General features: G+C 52.2%; 1 protein-coding gene across 1 annotated transcript in view; it reads right to left on the reverse strand.

Annotated features, from left to right (window-relative positions):
• Positions 1-584: 584 nt before the first annotated feature.
• MLPH (melanophilin) overlaps positions 585-26,556 on the reverse strand; it is a 66,215-nt gene continuing 40,243 nt past the window's right edge. Inside the window, 8 exon segments of the mRNA XM_010357931.2 lie at positions 585-1,012; positions 2,184-2,284; positions 5,368-5,425; positions 7,446-7,523; positions 10,602-10,694; positions 12,287-12,442; positions 12,699-12,884; positions 18,890-18,973. Of these exon segments, the coding sequence (XP_010356233.2) occupies positions 986-1,012; positions 2,184-2,284; positions 5,368-5,425; positions 7,446-7,523; positions 10,602-10,694; positions 12,287-12,442; positions 12,699-12,884; positions 18,890-18,973 (783 nt within the window). The 3' untranslated portion in view covers positions 585-985.

The raw sequence follows: 26,556 nt of genomic DNA on the forward strand, positions 1-26,556 counted from the left end.
CAAAGGCAGCTTTGGGGAGTCTCGGAGGGCTCTGCTTAAAACTGGATGGGACACACAGATATTAGGAAATAACTCCGAATCCCAGGCTATCTGAGGGGAGATCATCTATGTAACCAAGGAGCGAGTGGCAAGCTGACCTGTGGCCTCTGCACCCCCATCCTTGGCAGGCATTCCTCATTGGTTGTGACCCTCTGTCCTCTGCCCCACTGGATCTGTTGCGGTGAGTGGCAGAGCCAGGCTAGAACCAGACCTCTTCCCTGCCCATCTGGATCTCTGCCTGCCATCTCTCCCTCTCCCAGCAGGCTTTCTGCACTAGCATCTGAGCATGTATCAGATGCTCACTTGCTGCCATGTGCAGGCTCTGCCCTTGACCACAGTGTAATTTCCCCTGGTCTACAGATCACATGGGAACTTGCAGAGTGAGTGCACGTAGTGTGGGGGCTGGGGTGTCTATTCCTCCCTCAGTATTCAGCAGGTCATTAGTTCAGTCACTTGTCTGGATGCCTAATTTCCAATCACACCCACAAGAAATAAGCATACATCTGCTCACACCCCGATACAGACCATCAAGAATACACATATGGTTGGTGCCTTGACTGAGTCATCTTTTTTCCATTTCATTCATGAAAGCAACATAAGAAAGCCAAGAGTGAAAGGGGTAAAAGATCACAGTATAAAGGTCTTCTGTGTGTCCTTCAAAGGTTTACACAACATTGTCCTAAAGGAAAGTCACAGCAGCTTAGCTGTTTCTCACAGATCAGAGGGGCTGGTAGGGTGGCCAGGAGTCATCAGTAAACCCAAATGAGCAGTGCAGGACTGAATGTCGCTGTCCCCTTGCAAGGGGAGTCCACGTGGAGGGTGCTCCTTGTTTCTCACTGGGATGGTGACTGTGTACAGTGGTAAGCGCAGAGCCAATGAGGGAAAGGATGGCCGTGGTGGAGGGAAAAGAGTGCAGGGCTCCTCTGTTGCTCTGTCCTGTCCCCTGTTAGGGCTGGTGGGCCACCACAGGCTTCTGTAAAGTACAAACACACACAGGCATGTAACACAGACACACATGGGCGTGTAGCCCACAGGTTTCTGTAAAGTACAAACACACACAGGCATGTAACACAGACACACATGGGCATGTACATACAAATATACAAGTGTGTACATGGATGTGCACATCAGTAGACACAAACTTAGATTATACATTTGGGCACACATGCAAGTGGGGCAAGAAAATAGGGTCTGGAGGCAGGGAACGTAAGGCCAATTCGTGCTAACTTCCTAGAACTGAATCAAAATGAAAACCCCACCTCTCCACACCCGAGGAACAAAAAGTCCAGCAGCTACTCCCTTTGCTATGCCCCCTTTCCTCTGCATGGCAGATGAAAATGGAAAGTACCTCGGATTGGTCCCCTCCCACAACCAATCAGACTAGTCATCGGCCAAGTCTTCATGTGTAAATTTGTAACTTCCCTTCAGTCTCCGATTGGTTGCCTCCTGCGACCGATCACATTGATTGGGTCCACTCCTTCATTTGCATAGGGTATAACCAAGTAACCAATGGGAAACCTCTGGAGGGCACTTAAAGTCCACAAAATGCTGTAACCAGGCTCCTGAGCCACTGGCTCTAGCCTGTTCCCACTCTGTGGAATGAACATCCTTTTCAATAAATCTGTGCTTTCGTTGTGGTAACACACACACTTGGGTGTGTAAGCAGGTACACACACATGGGTGTTCACAAACACACAGGCATGCACACAGTACACACAAATGCACACAGGAGTGAACGCAGCCACACACATACACACATGGACAAGTTGGTCAAACGCTGGGTTTACGTTCTTCACAATATTAGGTGAACTCCCTTGGAGTTTTTTACTTAGCCTCTCTCTGCCTCTGTTTTCTTAGCTATAAATTTGGGTCAATGACACAGGTCCTCATCCAATGGGGTGTGTGGACAGCAAGTATTTGAAAATTTAAAGCTCTAAAACACAAGAAGATATTATTCTAATTTCAGAGTATTTAGATGTTCAAGCCCTCGTTGGCAAAGACTTTACTTTTTGCTTTGATTCTCTGGTCTGAATCCTTGTTTTGTTTATCTCCATTTTCTTTGCTCTGAAGACTTAATATTAACACATAAATCTGACGGGTCACTGAATTTTAAAAACTCCTCAGAGAATGAGAGAAAACTTTACCGCGAAGGTGTGGCTGGCCATTCCTTTCCTCCCGTTGGGGTTTCTCTGTGTCAGCGAGCCTCGGTACACTGATTTCCAATCAAAAGAATCATCATCTTTGCCTTTGGGGAAAACAGGGAGAGGGATGGTGCTTTATCAACCACATACCTAGCCCAAACAAGTGCCTTGGCCTCCTCAGACATTTAAAAGGTAGAATAAAAATGGACATATCCCCTTTTAAGAAGTTTCCATATCACATATTTTTAACAAGGCATTTACATTTCAGGTTTCATGGAAATAAACAGTTTTGCCAACTTCTTTCTCCTTTGCTTTGGAGCAGGCATTAATGTACTGTGCATTAATGTACTGTGCAGGCATTAATGTACTGTGTAATTAATGTAATGTACTGTGGCCCCAGAAATCCTCACACTAATGAAACAGCAGAAAGGCCTGTTGCACTGCACTGGTGTGCGGTCTGTCTTTTCTTTTTCCTTTTCTTTTCTTTTCTTTTTCTTTGAGACAAAGTCTTGCTCTGTCACCCAGGCTGGAGTGCAGTGGCGCAATCTTAGCTCACTGCAACCTCCGCCTCTGAGGTTCAAGTGATTCTCCTGCCTCAGCCTCCCAAGTAGCTGGGACTACAGGTGTGCACCACCATGCCTGGCTAATTTTTGTATTTTTTAGTAGAGATGGGGTTTCACCATGTTGGCCAGGCTGGTCTTGAACTCCTGACCCCAAGTGATCCGCCCACCTCGGCCTCCTGAAATGCTGGGATTATAGGTGTGAGCCACCATACCCGGATTCCTTGCCTTTCCTTTGTGACATGGCAACAGCCCAAGGGGTCTCAGACTCTGACCCTCATCACAGGGGCCCCTCCTGGGGCCGTGGCTGTGTAACTGGGGGCATCTGGCCTCACATCCTAGTTGAGTGTTGGTGTTCAGGTGGCTGGTGCAGGCCCTTCTTCACTTTTGCATGTCTTCTGTGGCCTGCCTGACTGGAGCCAGTTGCCAGGGCTCCTGAGAGCTGACTGTGTGCACCTCTTCCTGACCGCACGCTCGGTGACATTAGCTGGGAACTTGCGATCAGCCAGGATGGGAACATTTACGCCACAGAAACTGGCGCATGCTACAAGCCAGGCCTCTGTCCCTTTCCTCTTTTGGGAGTTGGCTCAGCAGCATACTCCTGTTGTGCTGTTCTCTCTGCAGGGTCATCTGGCCTGGCCTGCCGACCCTCCATCCCTGCTCCAGGACTAACCTCTGTGGAGGGAATCACCTAACTTGAGGGATCATGACTCCTGAGGAGTGAAGTCACATGAGGCCCCGCAGACCCTGGGATGGAGGCCCAAGGACCTGCCAGTGCATGGGGCTGGCCTCTGTGGACAGTGAAAAGCCCCCTTGGCCACCCTTGGCAGAGGGTAGTGATGATGGCTGGGAGACATGTGAAGGTCAGGCCTCAACTTTGCCGTTCAGACCCCGAAATGCCTGTGAGCTATCAGGGGGCCAGGGGTGAGCTATTCTGGCCTTGGACTGGACATGAGTGAGGTCTTTGGATAGGACAGAGTCTACCCTTCACGAAACCATTCATACAGAGATGCAAGGAATCACCCTTTGTCCTCCTGCTATAAACATGAACCTCTCAGCCGGGCATGGTGGCTCCCACCTGTAATCCCAGCACTTTGGGAGGCCAAGGTGGGTGGATCACCTGACGTCAGGAGTTCGAGACCAGCTTGGCCAACATGGTGAAACCCCATCTGTACTAAAAATACAAAATTAGCCAGGCATGGTGGCGGGCACTTGTAATCCCAGCTACTCGCGAGGCGGAGGCAGGAGAATCACTTGAATCTGGGAGGCGGAGGTTGCAGTAAGCTGAGATCACACCATTGCACTCCAGACTGGGCCACAGAGTGAGACTCTGTCTCAACAAAACAAAACAAAACAAGAATCTCCACCTGGATTTCAGCCCACGAGACGTGCTGGAAACTCCCCTCAGAGCCAGCACGTGGATCTCCAGGAGCCCCTGCTGGCCACTCCTTAGCGGGTCATCTCTGGCAAAGTCACTCTCCTGGCTGGTGATCCTGAATCTGGGATTAGCCCCAAAGGGCCTTGGGTACCAGCTCCATCCCAGGATTGACCAGAATGTGTGCTGGGAGCTCAGGGGGTGCAAAGAGCGATCTGGCATGGACGTGGGGTGGCTGACTGACCAAGGAGTGAGCTGACTGGAAAGAGGGATCGATGTGCTGGGTGTTGCAGGGAGGTGGTGGAGAGCCCCAGGGGAGATGCTTCATACTTGGCCCCGGAGGACTTCACAGGACAGAGATGGGCAGGGAGGGAGTGCACCCAGGTGTGGAGGCATGTGCTTGTGTGGCGCACTCTGAAACCAGCGTCTGCTGTGTGTTGTTCCACGCATGGGAAGGAAGTGCATGCTTGGGTGGGTGTAGTACAGGGCCGGCTGACTCCAGTGTACGACAAATGGCCAAAGTCTGCAGGGCTATGCTAAGAAATCCCACTTCATTCTGCAGGCAGCTGGGAGCCAAGGGTTGCTTGTGAGCAGAGGAGGGACACACGCTGTCTGCTAGGACTGCAGCTGTGGCAGAGTTTGAACGATGGTGTGTGTGAGGACACAGCTCAGAAAACAGGGACAACAGATCAATGCAACAATGCTTGGGGGCCTGAAACAGCTTGACAGCAGAGGGACGGGGCTCTGAACGGGGAGAGGAGCTGCCAGCCTCCGGTGAGCAGTGGTTGGGTCACAAGTTGAGTGAATGAAATGAGCACACAGATACCCCAAGAGCCCAACCACGTGCTGGGGAGGCCTCACATCCCATTAGTCCAGGACAAAGCTAATGTCCCTGTCACCACCAAGCCTTCAAGGAAGGCTAAATGATGACCCGCACTTTCTGTAAGAAGGCCAGGAACTGTGTACCATGTTAGGACAATTTATGTAGAAAAACATGGAGACACCACCAGCATCACCGCTGTCACCAGGGCCGCCTTTGCACGCTTAAAGCAGCAAGTTCCAGCTGTCTGGAGCACCAACGTGCTGGGTCCTGAGGGTGACCCAAGCGGCACTGGGAACAAGTTTTGGGAGTCAGGACATGAGATATGTCCCACAGATGATGAAGAAACACACAGAAGCTGCGACGGGCCATTTTCCTCCCTGGAGCTCATTTCCCAGGCTCATGGGGGTGCGGGGAGCAGAGGGCTCTTACCTGGAATTTTCAGGGAATTACTGAACTTTCTTCTCAGAAGATAGGGCACAGCCATTGCCTAGAAGAAACAGAATGTCTCCAGTCTTCATCCAATTGTGATGTCTGGGAATTGTGAACTAATTTTTGATTTCTTATTGCTCTTCCAGCTTCTAATTAACCAGGCTCACTGTTTTCTGCTCTCTAGCAATATTTGAACTTTTAGCAACATTAGAATGGACATTTTCAATATATTAAGCACTAAATGCCTGAAATAAGAGATGCTCAGCTTTGGGGGAGCTGCAACATTTGGGTGGTATGGCAGAAGGAGTATAAGTTTCTGCCCTGCAGGTCTGGTTCAGATCCCAGCACTACCCCCTTACCACTGTGTGACATGGGCAAATTAATTCACTTCTTTTTTGTTTGAGATGGAGTCTCGCTCTGTCACCTAGGCTGGAGTGCAGTGGTGCGATCTTGGCTCACTGCAAGCTCCGCCTCCTGGGTTCATGCCATTCTCTTGCCTCAGCCTCCTGAGTAGCTGGGACTACAGGCGCCCGCTACCACGCCCGGCTAATTTTGTTTTTGGTATTTTTAGTAGAGATGGGGTTTCACCATGTTAGCCAGGATGGTCTCCATCTCCTGACCTCATGATCCGCCTGCCTCAGCCTCCCAAAGTGCTGGGATTACAGGTGTGAGCCACTGTGCCCGGCTAATTCACTTCTTATCCTCTCTGAACCTTGGTCTCCTCCTCTGTAAAGTGGGCCTGTAGCTCTCTTTACAAGGACACTGGAAGATCAATTGTGTCTAATACGATTCCCAGGTCCCCGTGACTGTTGGTCCTCACACCTCTCCTCCTGTCTCTTTTCCAGTTGATTACCTTGCTACGATGCGATAAGAAATCCATTCTCTGTTTGGCTTTTCAGGGAAGTGAAGAGACAGCCAAATGGCCTAATTCCCCTAGAAATTTCTCCTGGTGTCTGGCACCCTGGGATTTTGCCTGGCTGGGTTTGTGGGTGGCTCCCAGAGGTGCTGCAGAAGCTGTCAGGCCGGGCTTCTGGGGACAAAGGTGGAAGCGACCCCCCCACCCCACCCAGAGAAGAGCGTGGGTGTCAGGCATGGCCTGGGCTGAGACCCTGCTGTCACTTCCTGTCTGTGATCTGGATCAGGCTCACCCACTGCCCTGAGCTGGCTGGTTTGTTCATCAGTACAACAGGGTTAATAGCACTGCCTAGCCGCTGGGTGCTGTAAACAGCATGTGGAAAGATGGACTTTTGAAAACACTGTGTGTCACTGTGAGGAACTGCCAGGGTTGTGATGAGGAGTGGCTAGGTGTTCCTCGAGGCTCCCTGCGGTGCTGGGCTGCAGGTAGGGCCTGACGCTGAAGCCCGTTCCTCCTGGGGCGCTGGCCATGGCACCCCTCATCCTATTCCTGACCACTCCACCTAAACGCAGGGAGCTCCTCCCTCCCAGGCTGGCTCTGCCCTCTGTGCATTGCCATCTGTGGGTCCCGCTCACACCCCCACAAGTCCTTGTGCCATTTTGAGCGCACTGGCTCCTGGGTGTTTCCACCTTTGGCAGCCAGCGCCTTCGTCTCCCAGATGGAGGCAGTCCCCAGGCCATGGGCCCGCTGTGCCTGTTCAGGGAAGGGCAGAAGTGCCTGGGAATGTGTGTGGCCCAGGGCCTGGCCCTTACTCAGGACTGACGGGTGTGGAAGGGATAAGTGCTGGTGGCCTTGCTCCTACACAGAATTAACTCTGGGGTGTGAACTGCATGGTCTCCAGAGCCCCCAGGAGGACTGAGCCACAGTCAGCCTGTGTGGGTTTGCTTCATGTCAGATGCTTGCTTCCTTCCTTTCCCGTCTCACTTTCCCACTCCCCTACTGGGCTTTCTTGGATTTTCAACAAATGCATCTACACAAACCCAGCTCAGTGTGTGCCACCGAGGAAGCCAACCCACGGGAGTTGCCACGGCGTTCTGGCAGCTGTGTGGGCGGCTTTGCAGACATAGGAGCTCCGCCACCCCGTGGACTTGCCACACTGCTGGAAAGCGGTGCAGTCCTCCACCTTCGTGCGGTGTCTGGGCTTGGATGGAGTAACACATACCTTGGCCTCACTTGAAGGGTCTGCATTTGGGTCCTCTGGTCTCTTGCCAAGTTTCCCAGCCGCTCGAGGGAGAAATATCTAGAGGACAAAGAAGAAACTTTATGTTATTGTTTAACCTCCGTCCACAGGGAGGAGCATGGGCATGTGTCAGCTGGATGTAAGGATGGATGCTGTCTATGCACGCTCGGTCGGGGACGCTGGGACTGCACAGCCACCTCCAGTATGCCGCTACGGGGCTCTGGGACTAGGGCTGCCAGAGTGTGCAAATTAAAAAGCAGCATACCCAGGGAGTTTGAATTTCAGATTGTGAAGAGAAAATAAATCTTGGGACTCCACAAACACTAAGCTAAAGGGAAAAGTCAAGCTGGGAACTGCTTAGGGCAAACCTGCCTCCCATTCTATTCCAAGTCATCCCTCTGAAGCTCACCTGCAGATCTGATTGCTCCCTCTCCCCTATTGCCTAAGTAAAAACGCAGACTCACTGAGCCAGACTAAGTTGTGTATTCAGTGGAAGGCTGATCAAGAACTCAAAATAATGCAACCTGTTGCCTCTTACCTACTCATAACTGGGAAGCCCCCACTTAAGAGTTGTCCCACCTTACTGGATCGAACCAAGGTACATCTTCCACATACTGATTGATGTCTCATGTCCCCCTAAGACGATAAAAGCAAACTATACCCCCAACCACCTTGGCACAAGTCTTAGGACTTTCTGAGGCTGTGTCATGGGTGTGTCCTTAACTTCGGCAAAATAAACTTTCTCAGTTGACTGAGACCTGTCTCAGATATTTTGCGTTCACAAGATCAACAGCTAACTTTTTTAGTGTAAGTCCCAAATGTTGCATGGGGGTATACTTTTACTAGATTATTGTTCATCCGAAATTTCAAGCTAACTGGGCATCCTGGGTTTTCCATCATGACCCTGTCTGGGACTCTCCTAAGGACATCTTCCATTCTTTTGCCAAATGTCCTCATCAGGGTGGTTTTGTCTGAAGATTCCTGAATGGGATCAGGAGAGGAGGATGTTGGCCTAACATGAGCAACTCCTCTGATGTGAGTCTCCCGCGCCATCCCTTCCAGTCACATCCATCTTCACGTTGCAGCGGACTAAGGCTTTCAACGTGAGGCAACGTGATCCAGGTGGCTCCTTTTGGATTTTACACTGTGAGTGTGTGTGTCTTTCAGATCCTCAGAGCAGGGGCTCAGGTCCCCTCAGAAAGAGCTTTTGGTAGAAACAGCAAATAATAAACAAAAATGAACCCCAACAAATTACAGTTGAGTAACTGGCTATGAGGAAACTCGGGCCGGATGTTCACGGGAAAGGAGGTGAGGGGGCCAGGATCCTGCTGTCAGGCCCCTGGTGGCATGTGTGCTGTGGGGAGGCCTCGGGGGGCACCAACTCAACTGAGGTTGCTGTGCCCCCACTCACCACTGTCCCCACTCACCACTGTCCCCCCACTCACCACTGTCCCCACTCACCACTGTCCCCCCACTCACCACTGTCCCCCCACTCACCACTGTCCCCCTAAGGGAGGAGACCACCCCTCATATTGTCTTATGCCCAGTTTCTGCCTCCAAAGAAAGAAGTAAAAACTAAAAGGCAGAAATGAAATCCACAGGCAGACAGCCCAGCGCTGTGCCCTGAGTCTGGTTAAAGATAGACGCCTGACCTAACCGGTTATGTTATCTATAGATTCCAGACATTGTATGGAAAAGCACTATGAAAATCCCTGTCCTGTTCTGTTCTGATCTGATTACCGGTGCATGCAGCCCCCAGTCGTGTACCCCCTGCTTGCTCAATCGATCATGACCCTCTCACACGGAACCTCTCAGAGTTATAAGCCCTTGAAAGGGACAGGAATTGCTCACTCGGAGAGCTCGGTTGTTGGATTTGTGAGTCTAGCCGAAGCTCTCAGCCGAATAAAGCCCTTCCTTCTTTAACTCGGTGTCTGAGGGGTTTTGTCTGCGGCTTGTCCTGCTACACCCCCAGTTACCACTGTCTCCACTTACCACTGTCCCCCCCCGCACACACCACTGTGCCCCACTCACTATTGTCCCCCCACTCACCACTGTCCCCACTCACCACTCTCCCCCCACTCACCACTGTGCCCCCACTCACCACTCTTCCCCCACTCACCACTGTGCCCCCACTCACCACTCTCCCCCCACTAACCACTGTGCCGCCACTTACCACTGTGCCCCCACTCACCCCGTCCCCCCACTCACCACTCTCCCCCCACTCACCACTGTTACCCCCTCACCACTGTCCCCCCCACTCACTACTGTCCTTCCACTCACCCTGTCCCCTCACTCACCACTCTCCCCCGACTCACCACTGTGCCCCCACTCACCACTCTCCCCCCACTAACCACTGTGCCCCCACTCACCCCTGTCCCCCCACTCACCACTGTCCCCCCTCACCACTGTCCCCCCACTCACTACTGTCCTTCCACTCACCCTGTCCCCTCACTCACCACTCTCCCCCGACTCACCATTGTGCCCCTACTCACCACTGTCCCCCCACTAACCACTGTGCCCCCACTAACCCCTGTCCGCCCACTCATCACTGTGCCCCCACTCACCACTCTCCCCCCACTAACCACTGTGCCCCCACTCACCCCTGTCCCCCCACTCACCACTGTCCCCCCTCACCACTGTCCCCCCACTCACTACTGTCCTTCCACTCACCCTGTCCCCTCACTCACCACTCTCCCCCGACTCACCATTGTGCCCCTACTCACCACTCTCCCCCCACTAACCACTGTGCCCCCACTAACCCCTGTCCGCCCACTCATCACTGTGCCCCCACTCACCACTGTCCCCCCACTCACCACTGTCCCCCCACTCACCACTCTCCCCCCACTAACCACTGTCCCCCCACTCACCACTCTCCCCCCACTCACCACTGTGCCCCCACTCACCCCTGTCCCCCCACTCACCACTGTCCCCCCACTCACCACTGTCCCCCCACTCACCACTCTCCCCCCACTAACCACTGTGCCCCCACTCACCCCTGTCCCCCCACTCACCACTGTCCCCCCACTCACCACTGTCCCCCCACTAACCACTGTCCCCCCACTAACCACTGTCCCCCCACTCACCACTGTCCCCCACACTCACCACCATCCCCCCACTTACCACTGTGCCCCTACTCACTGGGAGGTTTGACTTCCTCCGGGGCTTTCCTGAAGGCTTCACCGTGAGCCCCGCGGCCCTCAGGGCTGCAATCCTGGATTCGATGTCTGAAACCTGCGAGACGACAGCAGACAGACAGACGGCCCCTCAGACAGACGCTCGAGGTCCTGCCTCAAAGTCATGGATAGGAAGAGCAGCTGCCCCCAGCTCACTCCTGGAGACAATTTTACTTGTGTTTTCCCTTAAGATTGGTGTCCCAGCCACATGCCTGTCTTGGTGGTCCCCTTGGCGTTTGTCTTCCATGGTTGGTGAGAAGGGGGTGTTCCTTGTGGGTTACCCCAGGCAGGAGGAAGGCAGGATGGGGGGCATTTTCTGGAGTCTCAGGGAGTCTGGCTCCCATGAGGGACTGGAGGAGGGGCCGTGATTGGCAAGGACAGTAGTGGCCACTCTTCACCTAGCAGTCGGCCACCCCCACCGGCATCATCCTTGCCTGAGCCCCCTTCCACTCCTCCCTCCTTAGGCCCCTCCTCCCACAGCAGCCAGGGTCAGCTTCTGGAAATTAGAGCCAGGCCCCATCACCCCCTATTCAGATCCTTCCAGTGGCCCCCAGGGGCCTTTGCCGTCCACCCTCCTCACACTCTCCCTTCATCACTCTGACCTGGTCTCAGGGTTTCACAGCTAATCCCTGCACGCACCAAGCTCACCGCCACCCCAGGGCTTTGGCACACGCTGCTGCCTCCACCCTGACTCCTGTCCCCTGGATTTGCCAGGTTGGCTCACTTTCCTAGTATCCCTCCTGACTGCCTTATCTAAATCGCCCCGCCCCGAGCACTCCAGGGGCTCATCTTCACTGACTGTCTTAATCACACTTTTCATGAACCCAAATGATCTTGTTTGTTTACTGTTTATCTCCTTCCACTAAAAACACAAGCTGCAGGAAGGCAGGGGCTTGGTCTAAGACACTCGCAGCTGGATCTTCCGTGACCTACACAATGTGGGCTACATTTATTTGCAAAGCAAGAAGGAAAACACGAAGGAAAAGTCCAGAGCCTGACTCATTCCCCTTGAACAGCTCTAGGGGACGTGCTCTTTGTCCTCAGGGAGTGACAGACACCTGCTGATGAGAAGGGAAGTGGAGGAGGGTCGTAAGGGCTGGCTGTCCCCACAGTCTGAGGGGCAGAACTTCTCCTCTCTGTAGGTCTCCAGGTAGGACAGAGCAGAGTCCAAGTCACCTTGGCTGTCCCTGGGAGGCCTGAATGCTTTGGCTCTGCCCTTTGACTTTTGTGCACTATTGATAGGTTTCAGACCCAGATTAAAGCTCTGCAGCCACAACTCAGACTCACAGATGGCCCTCGGGACACAGTCCAGTGCTGAGGTCAGGGGCTGTCCTAAATTCCAGGCCTGCTTCTAGGCCCCCATCCTGGGTCAGGGATTGTGTGTTCAGCACCTTTTTCTTAGTGGAAACCCTGCCTGTACCTCACCAAGTTGAACAGGAAAAAGGGAAGGGGCTCAGTGGGTGGTGAGCCAGGTGAGTCCCACAGAAACCCCCAGGTTCATGCTTGGCCTTCAGAGCTGTGCATGCTGGGCCAATGGGGAGGGCTCGGTGAGAGCTGTCAGATGGTTAGAGCTGTCAGATGTTCAGTGCTTGGGTGTGGTCACCATCTGTGTTTGCGGAACCCAGTGCTCCCCTGTGCCTTCTGGACTACCTCGCTCTCTGCCTGCTGGACTTCTGAGGCCGTCACTGCCACTCTGTCCTCCAGCTCCGACAGCTCCTCATCTGTGGTCCTGTTGTGCTGGACGGGGTCCCCAGGGCCCTGGGGGCTCTTTTCCTGTCTGTTGGTTTGATGGGCAGCCATGCTCACCTATGAAAGAGAAGGATGGAGGCTGACCGGCAGCAGGAGGGAGTGCGGGGTCTCACCCAGATGGGGACTCGCCATGACGTTGCTCTCCTCTCTGAATCCTGGGAGCTGGTTTCACAGCTGCAGAACCCATCAAGGGCCCTTGGTGTGCCCCTGTGGGTAGCTACCTCCCTGGGGAGGGCGGTGGCCAGCTGGGACTGTCCATCCCTGCCCCTACCTCTGCAGGGTCCTGCTGAGACCCCTGGGAGGGTAGTCTCACCTCTGGGTCCGCCTGGGGGACAGCCCCAACTGATTTGCCCCTGTCAGGCTCTGCCTTTTCATCCTTGGCCTCCTCCTCCTCGGATGAGGTCCCCTGGTCACTGACGTTGCTGGTCAGCTCCTCCAGCTTCTTCCTCAGGGTCTCCTCCTCTACATCAGCCTCCGTGCGCACTCCAGCACCTAGACCCTGACAGAACAGGCCAGTGGGCTTGGATTCGGCTAGTCATCTGGAGCCGTGGAGCTCCAGGGCTGGCTCCGGGAGATGGGCCTGGGCCCAGCACACCTAGAGTTTCTGCTGAGCTCAGCTGCCTCCCTTCACCTTGCCGGCTTGTCCAACGTGCCCCACTGGGGCCCAGTCCCAGACCTCAGAAGCAGGCTCTGCAGGGCTGGGGGCTCCCAGGGAAAGCTGGCCACCACCCCTGGCTATCTAAGACCCACTGTTTTTATCCCTTCTCATCCCTTCCATTTAAGGGTGCCTCTTGTTTATTCCAGGCTGATGTCCTCACTTTAGGGATGGGGAGAGAGGGGTGTGGACTCACAGATCTCTGCCCACTCTCTCTCAGGGAAATATGCAGACAGCCTTGGTTGGGTCCAGCTCCAGGGGCTGGGCTCTTCCCACGCTCTGACCAAGGATTCATTTAGCAGCTGCTGTGGGACACTCCTCTGTGGCACACGGCTCCTGATCACATAAAACCAGCCACTGGACTGCGAGTTCCCTTGTGGCTCCCCATCAGGCCGTGTACCCCTCGGCAGGTCACTCAACCCCTCTGCATCACAGTTCCCTTAGCTTTAAAATGGTAGTGATAGCAGTATCTAACCTGCAAGTTCTCATACAAACTCAGTTCAATAATCTATATAAAGTCCTTAAAGGGTCTAGTTCCACTGGCCACCTTGTCTGTGGGCAGGAGGCAGGGAGGTTAAGGGCAGGCTTTGTCTGTTGTGGATGCTGGCCTTTCATGAAGAGTTTTAGGTGCCAGGTTTGAGAAGGTAACAGAGTTATGTGATAAAAACACAAAATTATCCCAATTGCCTCTTACAGCTAACACCGTGCTAAGGTAGGTGACGAGATTTAAAGCGTCGCTCATTTTGGCTGAGGCAGCTCCACTCTTTGAAGCTTGCTTAGGCCAAGAACCTTGCAGACATCCTGACTCCTCTTTTTCTCTCGTCCCAAGTATCCATTCCTGTTGGCTCTGCCTTCGCGAGGGCCCCAGGATCGGTCTGCCTCGCACCATCTTTGCTGCGATCCGGTTCGACCACCGCCTTCTCCCAGCCGGCCCTGCTGTCTCACTCCCACCTCCACAACCTGTTCTCAGGAGGACGGCCAGAGCAACTCCTGTGCCCTCAGCCAGCTGTCTTCTGCTCAAGCCTCCCCATCCCTTCCACAGTAAAAGGCAGAGCCTGGACCATGGCCTGGGAGACTCCATTCTGTCTGACTCTGCCACTACGTCCAGCTCCAGCCTCTGCTCCCCCGCCTGCCCCTGCCTTGCCCGTCTTGGCCAGGCTGTCTCCTGCAGCGGCTCCCTCCTTGGGACCTTAGGAGGGGCTGCAACACTTGATCTTAGATAGCCACACAGCGGCACCTCTGCCAGCTCTTTGGGCAAATCTCACGCTTAGTGGGGCGCCCTGACTGTCCTGGTTGAAATGCCACCCTCACCCCAAGGACTTTCTGCCTTGACTTATTTCTCTCTACCTTCCTCCACCTCCTGACCTATGTTCCACTTGTTGGTTTGCGAAGGAAACCAAAATACACCACCCCAGAATAGACTTCTGGGACATATTTCCAGCTGTTTATTCAGAGAAGTTGCAGATGGGATCGCTCAGAAAACCTGTCTTTGTGTGTGTGTCGGGGGGGTGGATTTTGTCTGTGGAGGAAAGCTATAGCGGTGAGCTGAACACCAGACAGATGGGCTTTCTCTGAGACCCCCTCCAGCGGTCTTAAAATGACACTGATGGCTGACACTGACACGTCAGATGGGGACGTTGCCAGCATGGGCTGCTGCTGATTCTTCCAGGGCAGCTCCTGGTTACCTGAGAGATTTTTATCTCCATAACCAGAAGCCCTTCCTCCCCTCCCCCTCCCGTGACCTTGTCACCACTGCAACCCCTCAGGAAGCCCCAAGCCCCATCCATCCTGTCGCCTTGGGTATAAACCTCAGTCATCTGTCCCTGCTTCGAGTCCCACATTCATGGGACCCCCGTGTTCATGTGCATGGCAACATGTTGGCCTTTTCCCTGTGACCCTGTCTATGCTGAGTTCCCTTTAGCAGATGCAGCCCCGCACTTCTGCGGGAAACTTGTTCCTGCAGTTGCGTGTTTCCTGCCTCCTCTGAATGGAATGCAAACCCCACGAGGCCCGCTTTTTTGTTGACTTTGTTCATGGCCACCTTCCCACCGTCAGGAGATGGCGCTGGGAGCAGAGTGGCTCCCTGTGTCTCCCGACTCTTCCCAGGTGATAAAGTCACACAAGTTAGCAACATGGCCAGGAAGACGGCGCCCATTCACTTGTCTGTCTGTACACCTGTCCGTTCACTCATCCATCCCACATTCCGAGGGCTTTCCCCTGGCCCCATGAAGTTGACTTTGAAATGTGAGGTGAGGGCCGCCCAGAGATGCCACCTGGGGAATTTTAGTGCCGCCCTTCGTCCCTTCCTTTGGGAGCCGTCACCTCCACTGACACTGGAGGACTGGGAGGGAGGGAGGGCAGGCGCCTCCACCAGGAAGTTGCTCACAGCCCACGGTGCCCCTGGGTGGCATTGATCCCTCCCTCACCCATCAAGCTGAGGATATTACCACGATCATTTAATTTTCTATTTAGACGAAGCCTATTGAGACAGATCGACAGGGCTGGCTGCCTGGGGTCTCACAGACGAACACCAAGGGGATAATTAGATTCAGTCAATGAATAAGCTGTATGTTTTAGCCAGGATGCTTTTCTATGAGGCTCCACTTTCCTGACAAAGCCCCCACATCACAGAGGCCCTCGGTGGAAAGATCGGGAGTGACATTCAGCCTGTAAACGCCACTGAGCCTGATATGAGCTGAACTTTGTCCCAGAGTGCATGGGGCTGAGAAACTGCAGAATCCCCGTGAGAAATGGAAGCCCAGCACCCATCAGACAGGACGCAGCAGAGCGATGGGGTGTGGGGGTGGAAGCCGGTGGATGCCTGGGAGAGGCAGGGATTGTCTTCACTTTGTAAGCCAGTAAATAAACTCACACACACACACACATACACAAACCTACACACACAACACATGCACACGTATACACATGTATGCATGGAAAACACATGACAACATACGAACATACGTGTGTGACAGGGACCTGAACCAGCATGATGGGACATAGCCAGGGCGACTAACTTGTCCTTGTTTGCCAGGAATTTCCAGGTGCAAGCCCTGAGAGCCCCTAACAGGACACTGGCCACCCTAGAACCAGCCCCCTCAAGGTGGAGGGCCTGGCTGCCTCTCAGGTCCAGCTCCTTGATGGCCCAGAGGGCCATTCCTGTAAGCAGTGTCCCCTCGCGGGGAGTGTGTGGGCAGTGCAGGTCCCATGTGGAGTCTGTTACTTCTGACTTACTAGTCCCTGGGCTGAGATTTGTATGAGCAAAAGGCCAAAGCCAGGAACTACCAGCAAGAGCCACGGTGATGGTGGCTGCCCTTTCCCTCTGCAAGGGTAACTCGTTTCTGGGTGGGCTGGAGTTAGGGCCACGCAGGCTATCAGACAGTGGGTCCCAAGTGCTGCCGAGGGGTCAGCAGGGTGGGGAAGGAGTTGGGCAGGAAAGGGGTAAAGGAGGTGAGTGACAGATCTCCAGTGTCTACCTGAGAGGCAGAGCTGAGGCCCGAGTGGGACCTGGGTCAGTGTATAGCAGGGGGCTGGGGGCGGCCTGGGGGCTGAATGGCTGGATATGGGCCATGGGGTCCGATGGGCTCTGGAGCTTGCGTTGGGGCCACTCTGACTCCAGCGTAGGCGAGGGCCCTTCTAGAGGTATCCCGCGGGAAGCCACGCTCTCCCCAACCTCCCTGTGCTTTCAGCTGATGCTCTCCAGCCAGTGATGGGCTGAGTCTCACTCATGAGAGCCTGGGCCTCAGTTTCTTCATCTATAAATGAGGGAAAGAAATGTCTACTTTGCAGGGGTACTGCAGGATTAAATGAAATGATGGCACATGGTCAGCCTAGCCCTAGCCACCCGTAAAGCATAGAGCACAGTAACCCATCCCCTTGCAGACAAAGGCAGCTATGGTCCCTGCTGGACACATGGCATGTGGGCTGGGCCTCAGTCTCCCTCTGCTCTGGCTGGGGTCAGAGCCTGTGTAGGCGTAGCCCTTGGGATCTAACTTGGGGCCTGTGTGCTCTGCTTCCCACTTGGTCTCATGCCCTCAGCCTGAGCTTCACCCAAATCTGTTTCTCCGGAGCCCTGGCCCCAAGAAAAATGAGCAGCTGCAATCCTAGGGTGCTACAGGAGTGTCCTGTGGTAAATCATTCAAACTTAAAGCTGTGGGAACTTCAAATGATTGGGAACCTTGAGAGGGATGTGGCTATGTGGCCTGAGTCAAGTAGCAGGCAGCTTCAGTTTCTGCTTTTCCCTGTAGACGATTAGGAAAGACTGAGTGGCGCCAGAGATGAGACCCCTCTCAAGATCATTACCCCTACTCATGGAGTGTTAAAGCAATCTTCCCCGAATTAGTAAGCTGTAACCTACTGAATTGCTACAATGCAATTATGGGCCTTGTATGGAAAATGCTGCAACACTGAGAAACGTCTCTGTTTCTGCCTCTGTAAGTGAAACTTTAAATTCTCCACTTTGGAGCGCTGACCCCTTTCCTTTGGAGTCTGTGTGGCCCAGAAGGCTATCCTCAAACTTTGTGGTCAAAGAAACTCAATACTTAATCATATTTTCTGAATCTCCTTATCTCGGTGCCCAGGTGCTAGATGTGTGGCTGTGGCTCAGCTAGAATGGAGGACTGGGTCCCCCACTCCCTCTGCACCCCCAGGCTGTCTGTCTGCCTGTCTCCCAGCCACAAAAGCACACACACACACATGCACACACACTCCTGCAGCAGGCCATGTTTGTTTTATGTACTCCCCATCAGGTTGTCTTGGTGTGCTGCTGTGGTTTGAATGTGTCCCCTAAAGTTTATGGGTTGGGAACTCAATCCCTGGTGCAATAGTATTGAGAGGTGGGACCTTCGAGAGGTGATTAGGTCATGAGGACTCTGCCTTCATGAATGGATTAATATCATTATCGAAAGAATGAATTTGTTATTCATTCCAGGGTGGTTGTTATTAAAGCAAGTTCAGGCCGGGCGCGGTGGCTCAAGCCTGTAATCCCAGCACTTTGGGAGGCCGAGACGGGCGGATCACGAGGTCAGGAGATCGAAACCATCCTGGCTAATATGGTGAAACCCCGTCTCTACTAAAAAATACAAAAAACCAGCTGGGCGAGGTGGCGGGTGCCTGTAGTCCCAGCTACTCGGGAGGCTGAGGCAGGAGAATGGCGTAAACCCGGGAGGCGGAGCTTGCAGTGAACTGAGATCCGGCCACTGCACTCCAGCCTGGGCAATAGAGCGAGACTCTGTCTCAAAAAAAAAAAAAAAAAAAAAAAGCAAGTTCAGTTCCATCTTGCTTTCTGTCTCTCCTGCCCTCTGTCACCATGTGCCATGTGGTGACACAGCAACAAGGCCCTCACCAGATGCCACCCCCAATCCTAGACTTCCCAGTTTCCAGAACCATAAGCCAAATACATTTCTGCTAATTATAAATTACCCAGTCTGTGGTATTTTGTTATAGCAGCATATAGCAGACTAAGCTGTGCTGATGATACATTCACAAACACGGTGCGGAAGGAGACTCCACCCTGCTTTGGTGCCTAGATCTCAGAGGCTGTAGGGCCAAGAAAGTTTCCTCTCATCTCCAGTTATGTCCCCTGGGAAGGCTGTTACACCTGTGTGCCCTCCAAGTTCTCTTGCATTCAAGTTCTGGGCATGAGGGGTGCTGGCAGGCCTGGATGGGACAGACAACTTCACTCAGGCTATGTGGTGGGAACCGCCTGACTCTCTGAGAACTGCACACAGAACTTAAGCTTACAAATAGCAAAATCTCAAGAAACTCTTCTCCCAAAAGCCCATGTCACACCTCAGCCTCCTTTAAGGAGCTGTGGGGGCCCTTTCTCCTGGCCCAGTCCCTGGTGTTACCTTGGCCAAGGGAGGCAAAACTGTGTTCTCCAGGTGGGTCAGCAGACGTTCCACAGCTGAAATACGCTTATTCAGCTCAAAGATCTGTAGCAGAAGGAAAGAAACAGTGGGCAGAGGACCCAGCGCACTCCCACCAGCAAGACACTGGCACCCACCACCTCAGAAGCGCCAAATTCCCAAGAAGTGGAAGGAGAGCTAAGGCCACCACCCATGACATGGCCTGGGAAGGTTAACTGTGAAACCCATTTCTGACACCAAGAGTTCTGCAACACCAAGCAAAATGTTAGAGCAGAACCAAGAGCGGAGAGTAGGACAGTGAAAGTGGCAAGAGAGGAGCCGAGTCCAGCAGGACAAGGAGCTGAATCTGGAAGGTTGTGATGCTGTCATTACTGTGGACAGCCACTGTCACTGCCGGTACTGAGCAGCACAGGAAGATATCAGTTAATTACGCTACAGTGATCAAACACAGTCATAAGCTAGCAAGAGCCTTGGGTCACTAGTAGGCTAGGAGGCAAGGCACTTCAGGTGACAACGTAAAGGGACCAGAAGTACAACTTCCTCATCCCTTGAGTCACCAGACTCTTGAGTCACCCAAAGTCTATTAGCTCCCAGACTGAGACATGAGAAATCAATTTTCTAGTTTTTTTCCTCGCTCAGCAGATGCATCTTTCCTGCCATTATCTCATTTACAGCTCACCTGGCTTTAAAAGAGGGAAGTGGCGCGGTGGGGTGTTAAGATGCTTTTGTATTGTTTGGTTGGTAATTAGTTGAATCATCACAGCACCAAGGGCTTTGAGTGGGCAAATCTCCCCAAAGGACATGATTGGCTGAGAAACGTCAACACCAGGATTTCAGTGAGACCTCGGCCCACGCCTTGAGTGACCACTAGTAACTGAGTCACCCTCTGGTCCTGTTGAGCATCTGCAGAAGCAGAGATCAATACCCTGGGGAGACAGCCCTCGGCACACAGCCTCTGTCTCCCGGAAGCAGTGGGCTTGGCACACATGCGGACTCAGGAGAGGGTAACAGCTCCCCAGCCAGTGCCTGACACCATCACTGGGAAATGTCACATCTAGAGTGGAAGAGAGGGGAAAACGCACACGGGGAGAAATTGGAAGCAGGATGGAGGAGGTTGGGGTTGCGGGAAGTGGGCAGGAGCTACAGGTGGGTGGGGGCGGCAGGGAGCCAGGGAGAGGCCAGCAGGGAAGAGTGGGAAGTGAGCTCAGGGTGACTGCACGCTGCTTTCTGACAAGGCCCTGGCTGTGTCCAGGCTCCCACACTGAGGAGGTGACCAGCATGGACACAATGAGTATGATGCAACCCCGGCTTCAGGAGCGCCGGGCCCCTTTCAGACAAGCCCACGTGCAGATGCAGCAGCTCCTCGGCGACTCCTGAGTGCCCAAGTGGTGTGGGGGCAAATGCAAACACACTGGAAAAATCAGGTGCTCACTCTGCCTGCTGAAAATAGAGAAGAGGCTGGGTGTGGTGGCTCACGCCTGTAATCCCAGCACTTTGGGAGGCTGAGGGGGGCGGGGGCAGATCACGAGGTCAGGAGTTTGAGACCAGCCTGGCCAACATGGCAAAACCCTGTCTCTACTAAAACACAAAAATTAGCCAGGCGTGGTGGCGGGTGCCTGTAATCCCAGCTACTTGGGAAGCTGAGGCAGGAGAATCGCTTGAACCTGGGAGGTGGAGGTTGCAGTGAGCTGAAATCATGCCATTGCACTCCAGCCTGGGCGTCAAGAGCAAGACTCTGACAAAAAAAAAGAAAGAAAATAGAGAAGAGATTTTCCACTGCCCCTTTGTCTTTCAGAGCTTCTTTCTCTGCTTTTTCCAAATAAATTTAAATCTTCAAAATGGCTAAAAAGCCTCTCTGCAGTCTCAAAACTCTACCTGGGAACTGTGTTTTTGAAATGGAAACATCCCTGGCGATGATCCTAGCTCCCACTGCCCAAGAGAGGGTGAAAAGGCTAACGTGGGTGGGCACCTTGCTTCAGTTTGCAAAACTAGCTCCCATCTTAAAGATGTGTGAGAAGGTTGCTTTTCTTCTGGTTAAAGCCAACACAGTGGTCTCCGGTTATGATGCTAGAGCGAGGATGTACACTGCAATCAAAGGCGCCATCAGGTCCTCTCACTGGTGAGGACTGGTAATGGCTTGTGCTGAGAACTGTGTAGAATGGGCTGGGCCTGCTGGGCTGCATAAGGGCTGAGAGCCCTTCCTGTCTTTGCAATCTCTCAAGCGGATTGCCTGGGGCATGTGCCATACTCTGGTTTGATGCTTGTTCAAGAATAAAACTGTCTTCTTTCTTTGCTACCCTTATGGAGAGATTTTCTGAGTAATGAAAATATTTTGGGTTTTTTAAAAAATTGTATTTCTCCAACAGTAGCAACTGCTCTGGGGGGATTAGCATCACTCAGACCTGGGTGTCCGACCCTGTGTGGGCACCAGTTGTCAGGATTATCACGTTACTTAGATACATATGGATGGAATACTAGGTATGAATCCCTTATGCTTTCAATTCGCAACAATACCAAAGTTTAAAGTTTACAAATGCAATACAGACACTGGCTAGGGATTGAAACAAGCCAACAAAATGTGTCACTGGTGACACTTTTATGGGAAACTGTTGGTGTCTGTAGCCTGAGCACGCACGAATGGCCCCAAGGCCAGCCTTCGGGAGTGAGGGGGCGGAGGGTGCGTGCTGGGGTGGTTTCCTCTCCCGTCTCCCATCTCAGCCCCCTGGAAGCTTCTTTCCTACCACATGTTTATGCCATCTTGGGCCTTGTCTGGGCTTGAACAATATCGACAGGGAGTCTTTTCTGATTACCCCTCGTCTGGAAAGCTGTGGCTATAAATACAAATGCAAAGGCAGGCAACGCACAGCTGCCTGACTCCTCAGAGGAGCCGTGATGAAATACGATTCCTGAGAACGCTCAGGCTCTGAGGGCATGGCTGGGAGTCTTGGGGTTGATGGGCAGATTGAGAGGGCTTCCTCCTGGGGTCCCATGGCAGTCACTTCACAAAGGCCCTCTAAGAGTCTGTCTGGGTTTTTTCTCTGAAGTACAGGATCACTGCTGCGTTTGGAGCTTCTTTCTGTTGCTTAATTTCCTCCATATAAAGATGCATGGGAAACAATCTAAGTGAAATATTAGTTGAGGTTGTGACATTAAATAATTCAAACAAAGCTGTTGGAACTTTAAATTCTGAGTCTTGAGAGGACATATTTCATAGCTGAAACTTCTACCTTTTTTTTTTTCTCTATAAATAATTAAGACCAAACAGGACTGCAGATAAGGGCCCCCCAGGTCACTGTTCCTCCGCAAGGATGTGATCCTGCTAACATTTCTACATGAGTGAAACCTTCACTAGTCCACTTTGGGCCATATTTGTTTGGAGTCCGTGTTTCCGGGTGGCCACTGTCAAGCTTTTGTTCTGATAAACTCGATGTACTAATACTTATTTATATTTTCTGAATCTCATTATTTAGGGTTGACAAAGTAAATACAAGTTCATAGGAATAAATAAAGAGAAACAATTCCAGAGGCAGGATATACAAACATGAACTAGAGAATAATTCCAAGCAGGTATAAAAGATAATTGGTTTCAGTGGGGCTGGATACCATGATACGTATTTTACTAAAGGCTATTAAAGTTGCCAAACTAAAGGTTTACTGAAAATAGACAACTTGATTCTTCTCTTCATCCCATTGTCTTCAGACTAGGCAGCTAGGAGATGCTCAGCCAGCCAAGGATCTGCCATAGATCTCTACCTGGCCTCCCTGGGAGGTCTCTATCCTGGCCTCACCCAAGAGGTCTCTATCCTGGTCACACTGGGGAGGTCTCTATCCTGGCCACACCCAAGAGGTCTCTATCCTGGCCACACTGGGGAGGTCTCTATCCTGGCCACACCCGAGAGGTCTCTATCCTGGTCACACCTGAGAGGTCTCTATCCTGGCCACCCTGGTCCTCCACTGCCCCCTGCAGCCACAGGTCCCTGGATGGACTTGGCTGAGTCGGCTCTTCCCCTTTTCTCAGAATAACTGTAGAATGTGCCAAGAAAGCCACTTTCTGATACAAGGAAGAACTGTCTGGACTGTCTAGAGCTCTAGAACTGGATATCCTTTGCCCAGTGATCCCAGTTTCCCAGGGTATAAGACTCAGAGAGGAATGCTTTCTGGAGTCCCCCAGCTGCCGCATGACACAGGACACTTGCAGCCGAGACTCTACCCTCCCTGCAGCTTCCCTGAGCCTGGGGACCTCGCAGTCTGTCTGTGAGTAATGAAGTTGCTCTGCCCAACTTGTGCGTATTCCATGTTTCAGAACTAGATCTGCGAATGCAGGCGGTGGAGGCGTGAATGTTGTGGCACCGGGTCTGCTCTGAGTCCCTGCCAGAGCTCAGCACACCTGCAGCTTCCAAGTCCTCTTGGGACACAGAAACTGCAGGGCCCAAGCCAGTCACTCCCTGATCTGAGTGAAAGGACACTTCCTTGCATCAGGGCCTTGCTTGCTGTTACATCAAAGGAGTTCTATGCCTCAGGAACTGTGGGGCCAGTGGGTGAAGCGGCCATAAGTAGTCTTCATGCAGGCCTTCTCAGGGCCTTTCATGCCCGGCTATGCTTGGGGCAAGGGTGCTTCTTTCAGAGACTAAGCGGGCCCTCAAGGAAGTTGGTGCAGGAGAAACTTCCACCCAGGGCTGAGGAAGCTTCCAGATGACACTACAGTAAACAGCCAGCCGAGGGCACTGACTCCGGAGAGATGCTGAATTCAGAAACTGCGCACTTCTGCCCCGTGGACACCAGCCCAATTTTAGAACCCAAACCCCTATGATTCCCCATATTGCCATGCTAAGAAAGGCTCTTTCTGAAATTCTGGTGCTCGTTTTCAGCAGATCATTTCTGTGGGTGCAGAAGCAAAGTGACAGGAGGTTGGAGGACCCCCCCCCCCGCCTATCACGTACCCAAAGGTTTGGCCCTGTGAGAACAGCCACGGGACAGATTTCCTGCTGAATGAGAGCTCAGAAAAGCCCGGAGCCCACTGCACGCTTCTCCTTGTTGCCCACTCCTGAGCCAGTGCTGGTCTAGTGACTGCCACAGTGTAGGCCAAGGCCTTGGGAGAGGAATCTGCAGCCCTGCGGCTGAAGAGTTGGGTGATGCTCCATCTCAGGTCGTCCCGTGCACCGAAGGGCCCGGGCGCTGGAGAAGCCCTGGACCCTGCAGAGCAGCTACTGTGTGCCCCGCCTACCTCGCCTGCCCCTTGAGAACCCCAGCCGTGCACCATCTGCCTCCCTGCTGCTTCCAGGCCTTTCCTGACAAGGCTCAGCTTTCGCTCAGCCTCCCTCCTGACAGCCCACAGGCCCAAAGGGAAGCTCTACAGAGCCATTCCCTTCCCCAGCTCTCCCAGGAGGAGGGAGGAGGGGTTCCGTACGAGGCATCACCATGCCCAAGGAGCTGGACCTACACTCATCCAGGCACCAGAAGATATGCTTGAGACCAGCTTTGGTGAAACTGCGGTTCCCGTCTCCATTCAGAGCAGCCCCACTTCCCCTTCTCTGGGTTTCGTGCCTCAAGAGTCATCATTTACAGAACAGCCCCCATCCTGTGATTACATTGCTGGAGTCAAGGCGCTATCAGGGACATTAATAGCCTGTGTCTTTCATTGCCTTAAAGAATCTAGTGGCCATAATGTTCTCAGAAGAAACAATATTGCCTTTCCCCCAGCAACATGAACTTGCTCAAATTGAAATCAGCTAACTCAACAGAATCATCATTTAAACGCAGCGAGCGGAACTCAGAGCAGTTAAATCTTGTGATGAATTATTTCATAAGTTAATGTCTACAACGTGAGTGAGTCTACTAATTTAACAGGTGTTAAGTATTATGAGTGGAGTTTCTTGATGCCTATATAAAACCTGCTAAGGGGCTGGGCATGGTGGCTCACATCTGTAATCCCAATGCTTTGGGAGGCCAAGGCGGGCAGACAACTTGAGGTCAAGAGTTTGAGACCAGACTGGTCAGCCTGGTGAAACACCATCTCTACTAAAAATACAAAATTATTCAGGCATGGTGGCGGGTGCCTGTGATCCCAGCTACTCAGGAAGCTGAGGTGGGAGAATCGCTTGAACCCAGGAGGTGGAGGTTGCAGTGAGCCGAGATCACTCCACTGCACTCCAGCCTGGGCAACGGAGCAAGACTCTAGCTGAAAAAAATAATAATAATACAGCCTGCTAAGGGTTTCACATAGCTGACAGATTATTTCCTCCTCTTGTAAAATACATCATACTTGATCGAGTATAAAATATATAGTTTCATAAAAAGGAATGAAGCACCCAAATGTGCTATAGCATGGATGGACCTCAGAAGCATTATGCTTGGTGAAAGGAGCTCGTGACAAAAGGCCAGATGTCCTTCTGTGAGTCCATTTACATGAAATGTCCAGAATAGACAAATCCACTGAGACAGAAGGAAGACTGGTGGTTGTCAGAGGCCGGGGACAAGGGAGACTGGGGAATAACTGCTTCATGGGTATGGGATTTTTTTGGTGGGTGAAGTTGTTTTGGAATCAGAGAGAGGTGGTGGTTACACAACACTGTAAATGTACTGTCACTGAATTGTACACCTTAAAAGTTAATTTTTTGGCCAGGCACGGTGGCTCACGTCTGTAATGTCAGCACTTTGGGAGGCTGAGGTGGGGGGATCACCTGAGGTCTGGAGTTTGAGGCTAGCCTGGCCAACAAGGTGAAACCCCATCTCTACTAAAAATGCAAAAATTAGCCAGGTATGGTGGTGCACGCCTCTATTCCTAGCTACTCAGGAGGCTGAGGAGGGAGAATCACTTGAACCTGGGAGGCAGAGGTTGCAGTGAGCTGAGATTGCACTATTGCACTCCGACCTGGGCCACAGAGGGAGACTCCGTCTTAAAAATAAATAAATAAATAAATAAATAATAATAAATTTTTTGAAAGACATAAGATTATTTTCCCCTAAATTCCATAAAATATTCTTTTTTTCAAATTTTTAAATTATAAAAGATACAAAATTTTACCCTTTTATCCATTTTCGAGGTATTAAGTACATTCACATTGTTGTATGACTGTCACCACTGTCCATCTCCAGAACTCCTTTCATCATACAAAGCGGAGACTCTGCCCATTCAACACTAATTCCCCATCCCCCTGACCCCAGCCCCTGTTGACTACTATTCTGGTTTCTGTCTCTATGAATTTAACTACGAACCTCAGATTAAGTGGAACCATATGGTATCTGTCCCGAGTGACTGGTCTATTTCACTTAGCACAGTGTTCTCAAGGTTCATCCGTGGTCTAGCACGTGTCAGCATTTCCTCCCTTTTTAGGGGTGCATAATACCCTGTGCCGCGCACAGGCTGCATTTTTTAATCCATTCATCTGTCAATGGACAGAAGCTCGGGTTGCCTCCATCTTTTGGTTTTTACAAATAATAATATGGATACAGGGATGCAAATATCTTCTTCAGTCCCTATTTTCAATTTTTTGGGGTGTATACCAAGAAGTGGAATTGCTGGATCATAGCGAAACTCTATTTTTAATTTTTGGGGAATGGCCATACTAAGATGGTTAATTTTCTGTTATGTGAATTCACTTCCATAAAAAATACTGTGATGACGTATCTCCATTAAGTAGGCTTGTGCA

The sequence above is a fragment of the Rhinopithecus roxellana genome, chromosome 14, assembly GCF_007565055.1.
Source record: "Rhinopithecus roxellana isolate Shanxi Qingling chromosome 14, ASM756505v1, whole genome shotgun sequence".
Classification (NCBI taxonomy): Eukaryota; Metazoa; Chordata; class Mammalia; order Primates; family Cercopithecidae; genus Rhinopithecus; species Rhinopithecus roxellana.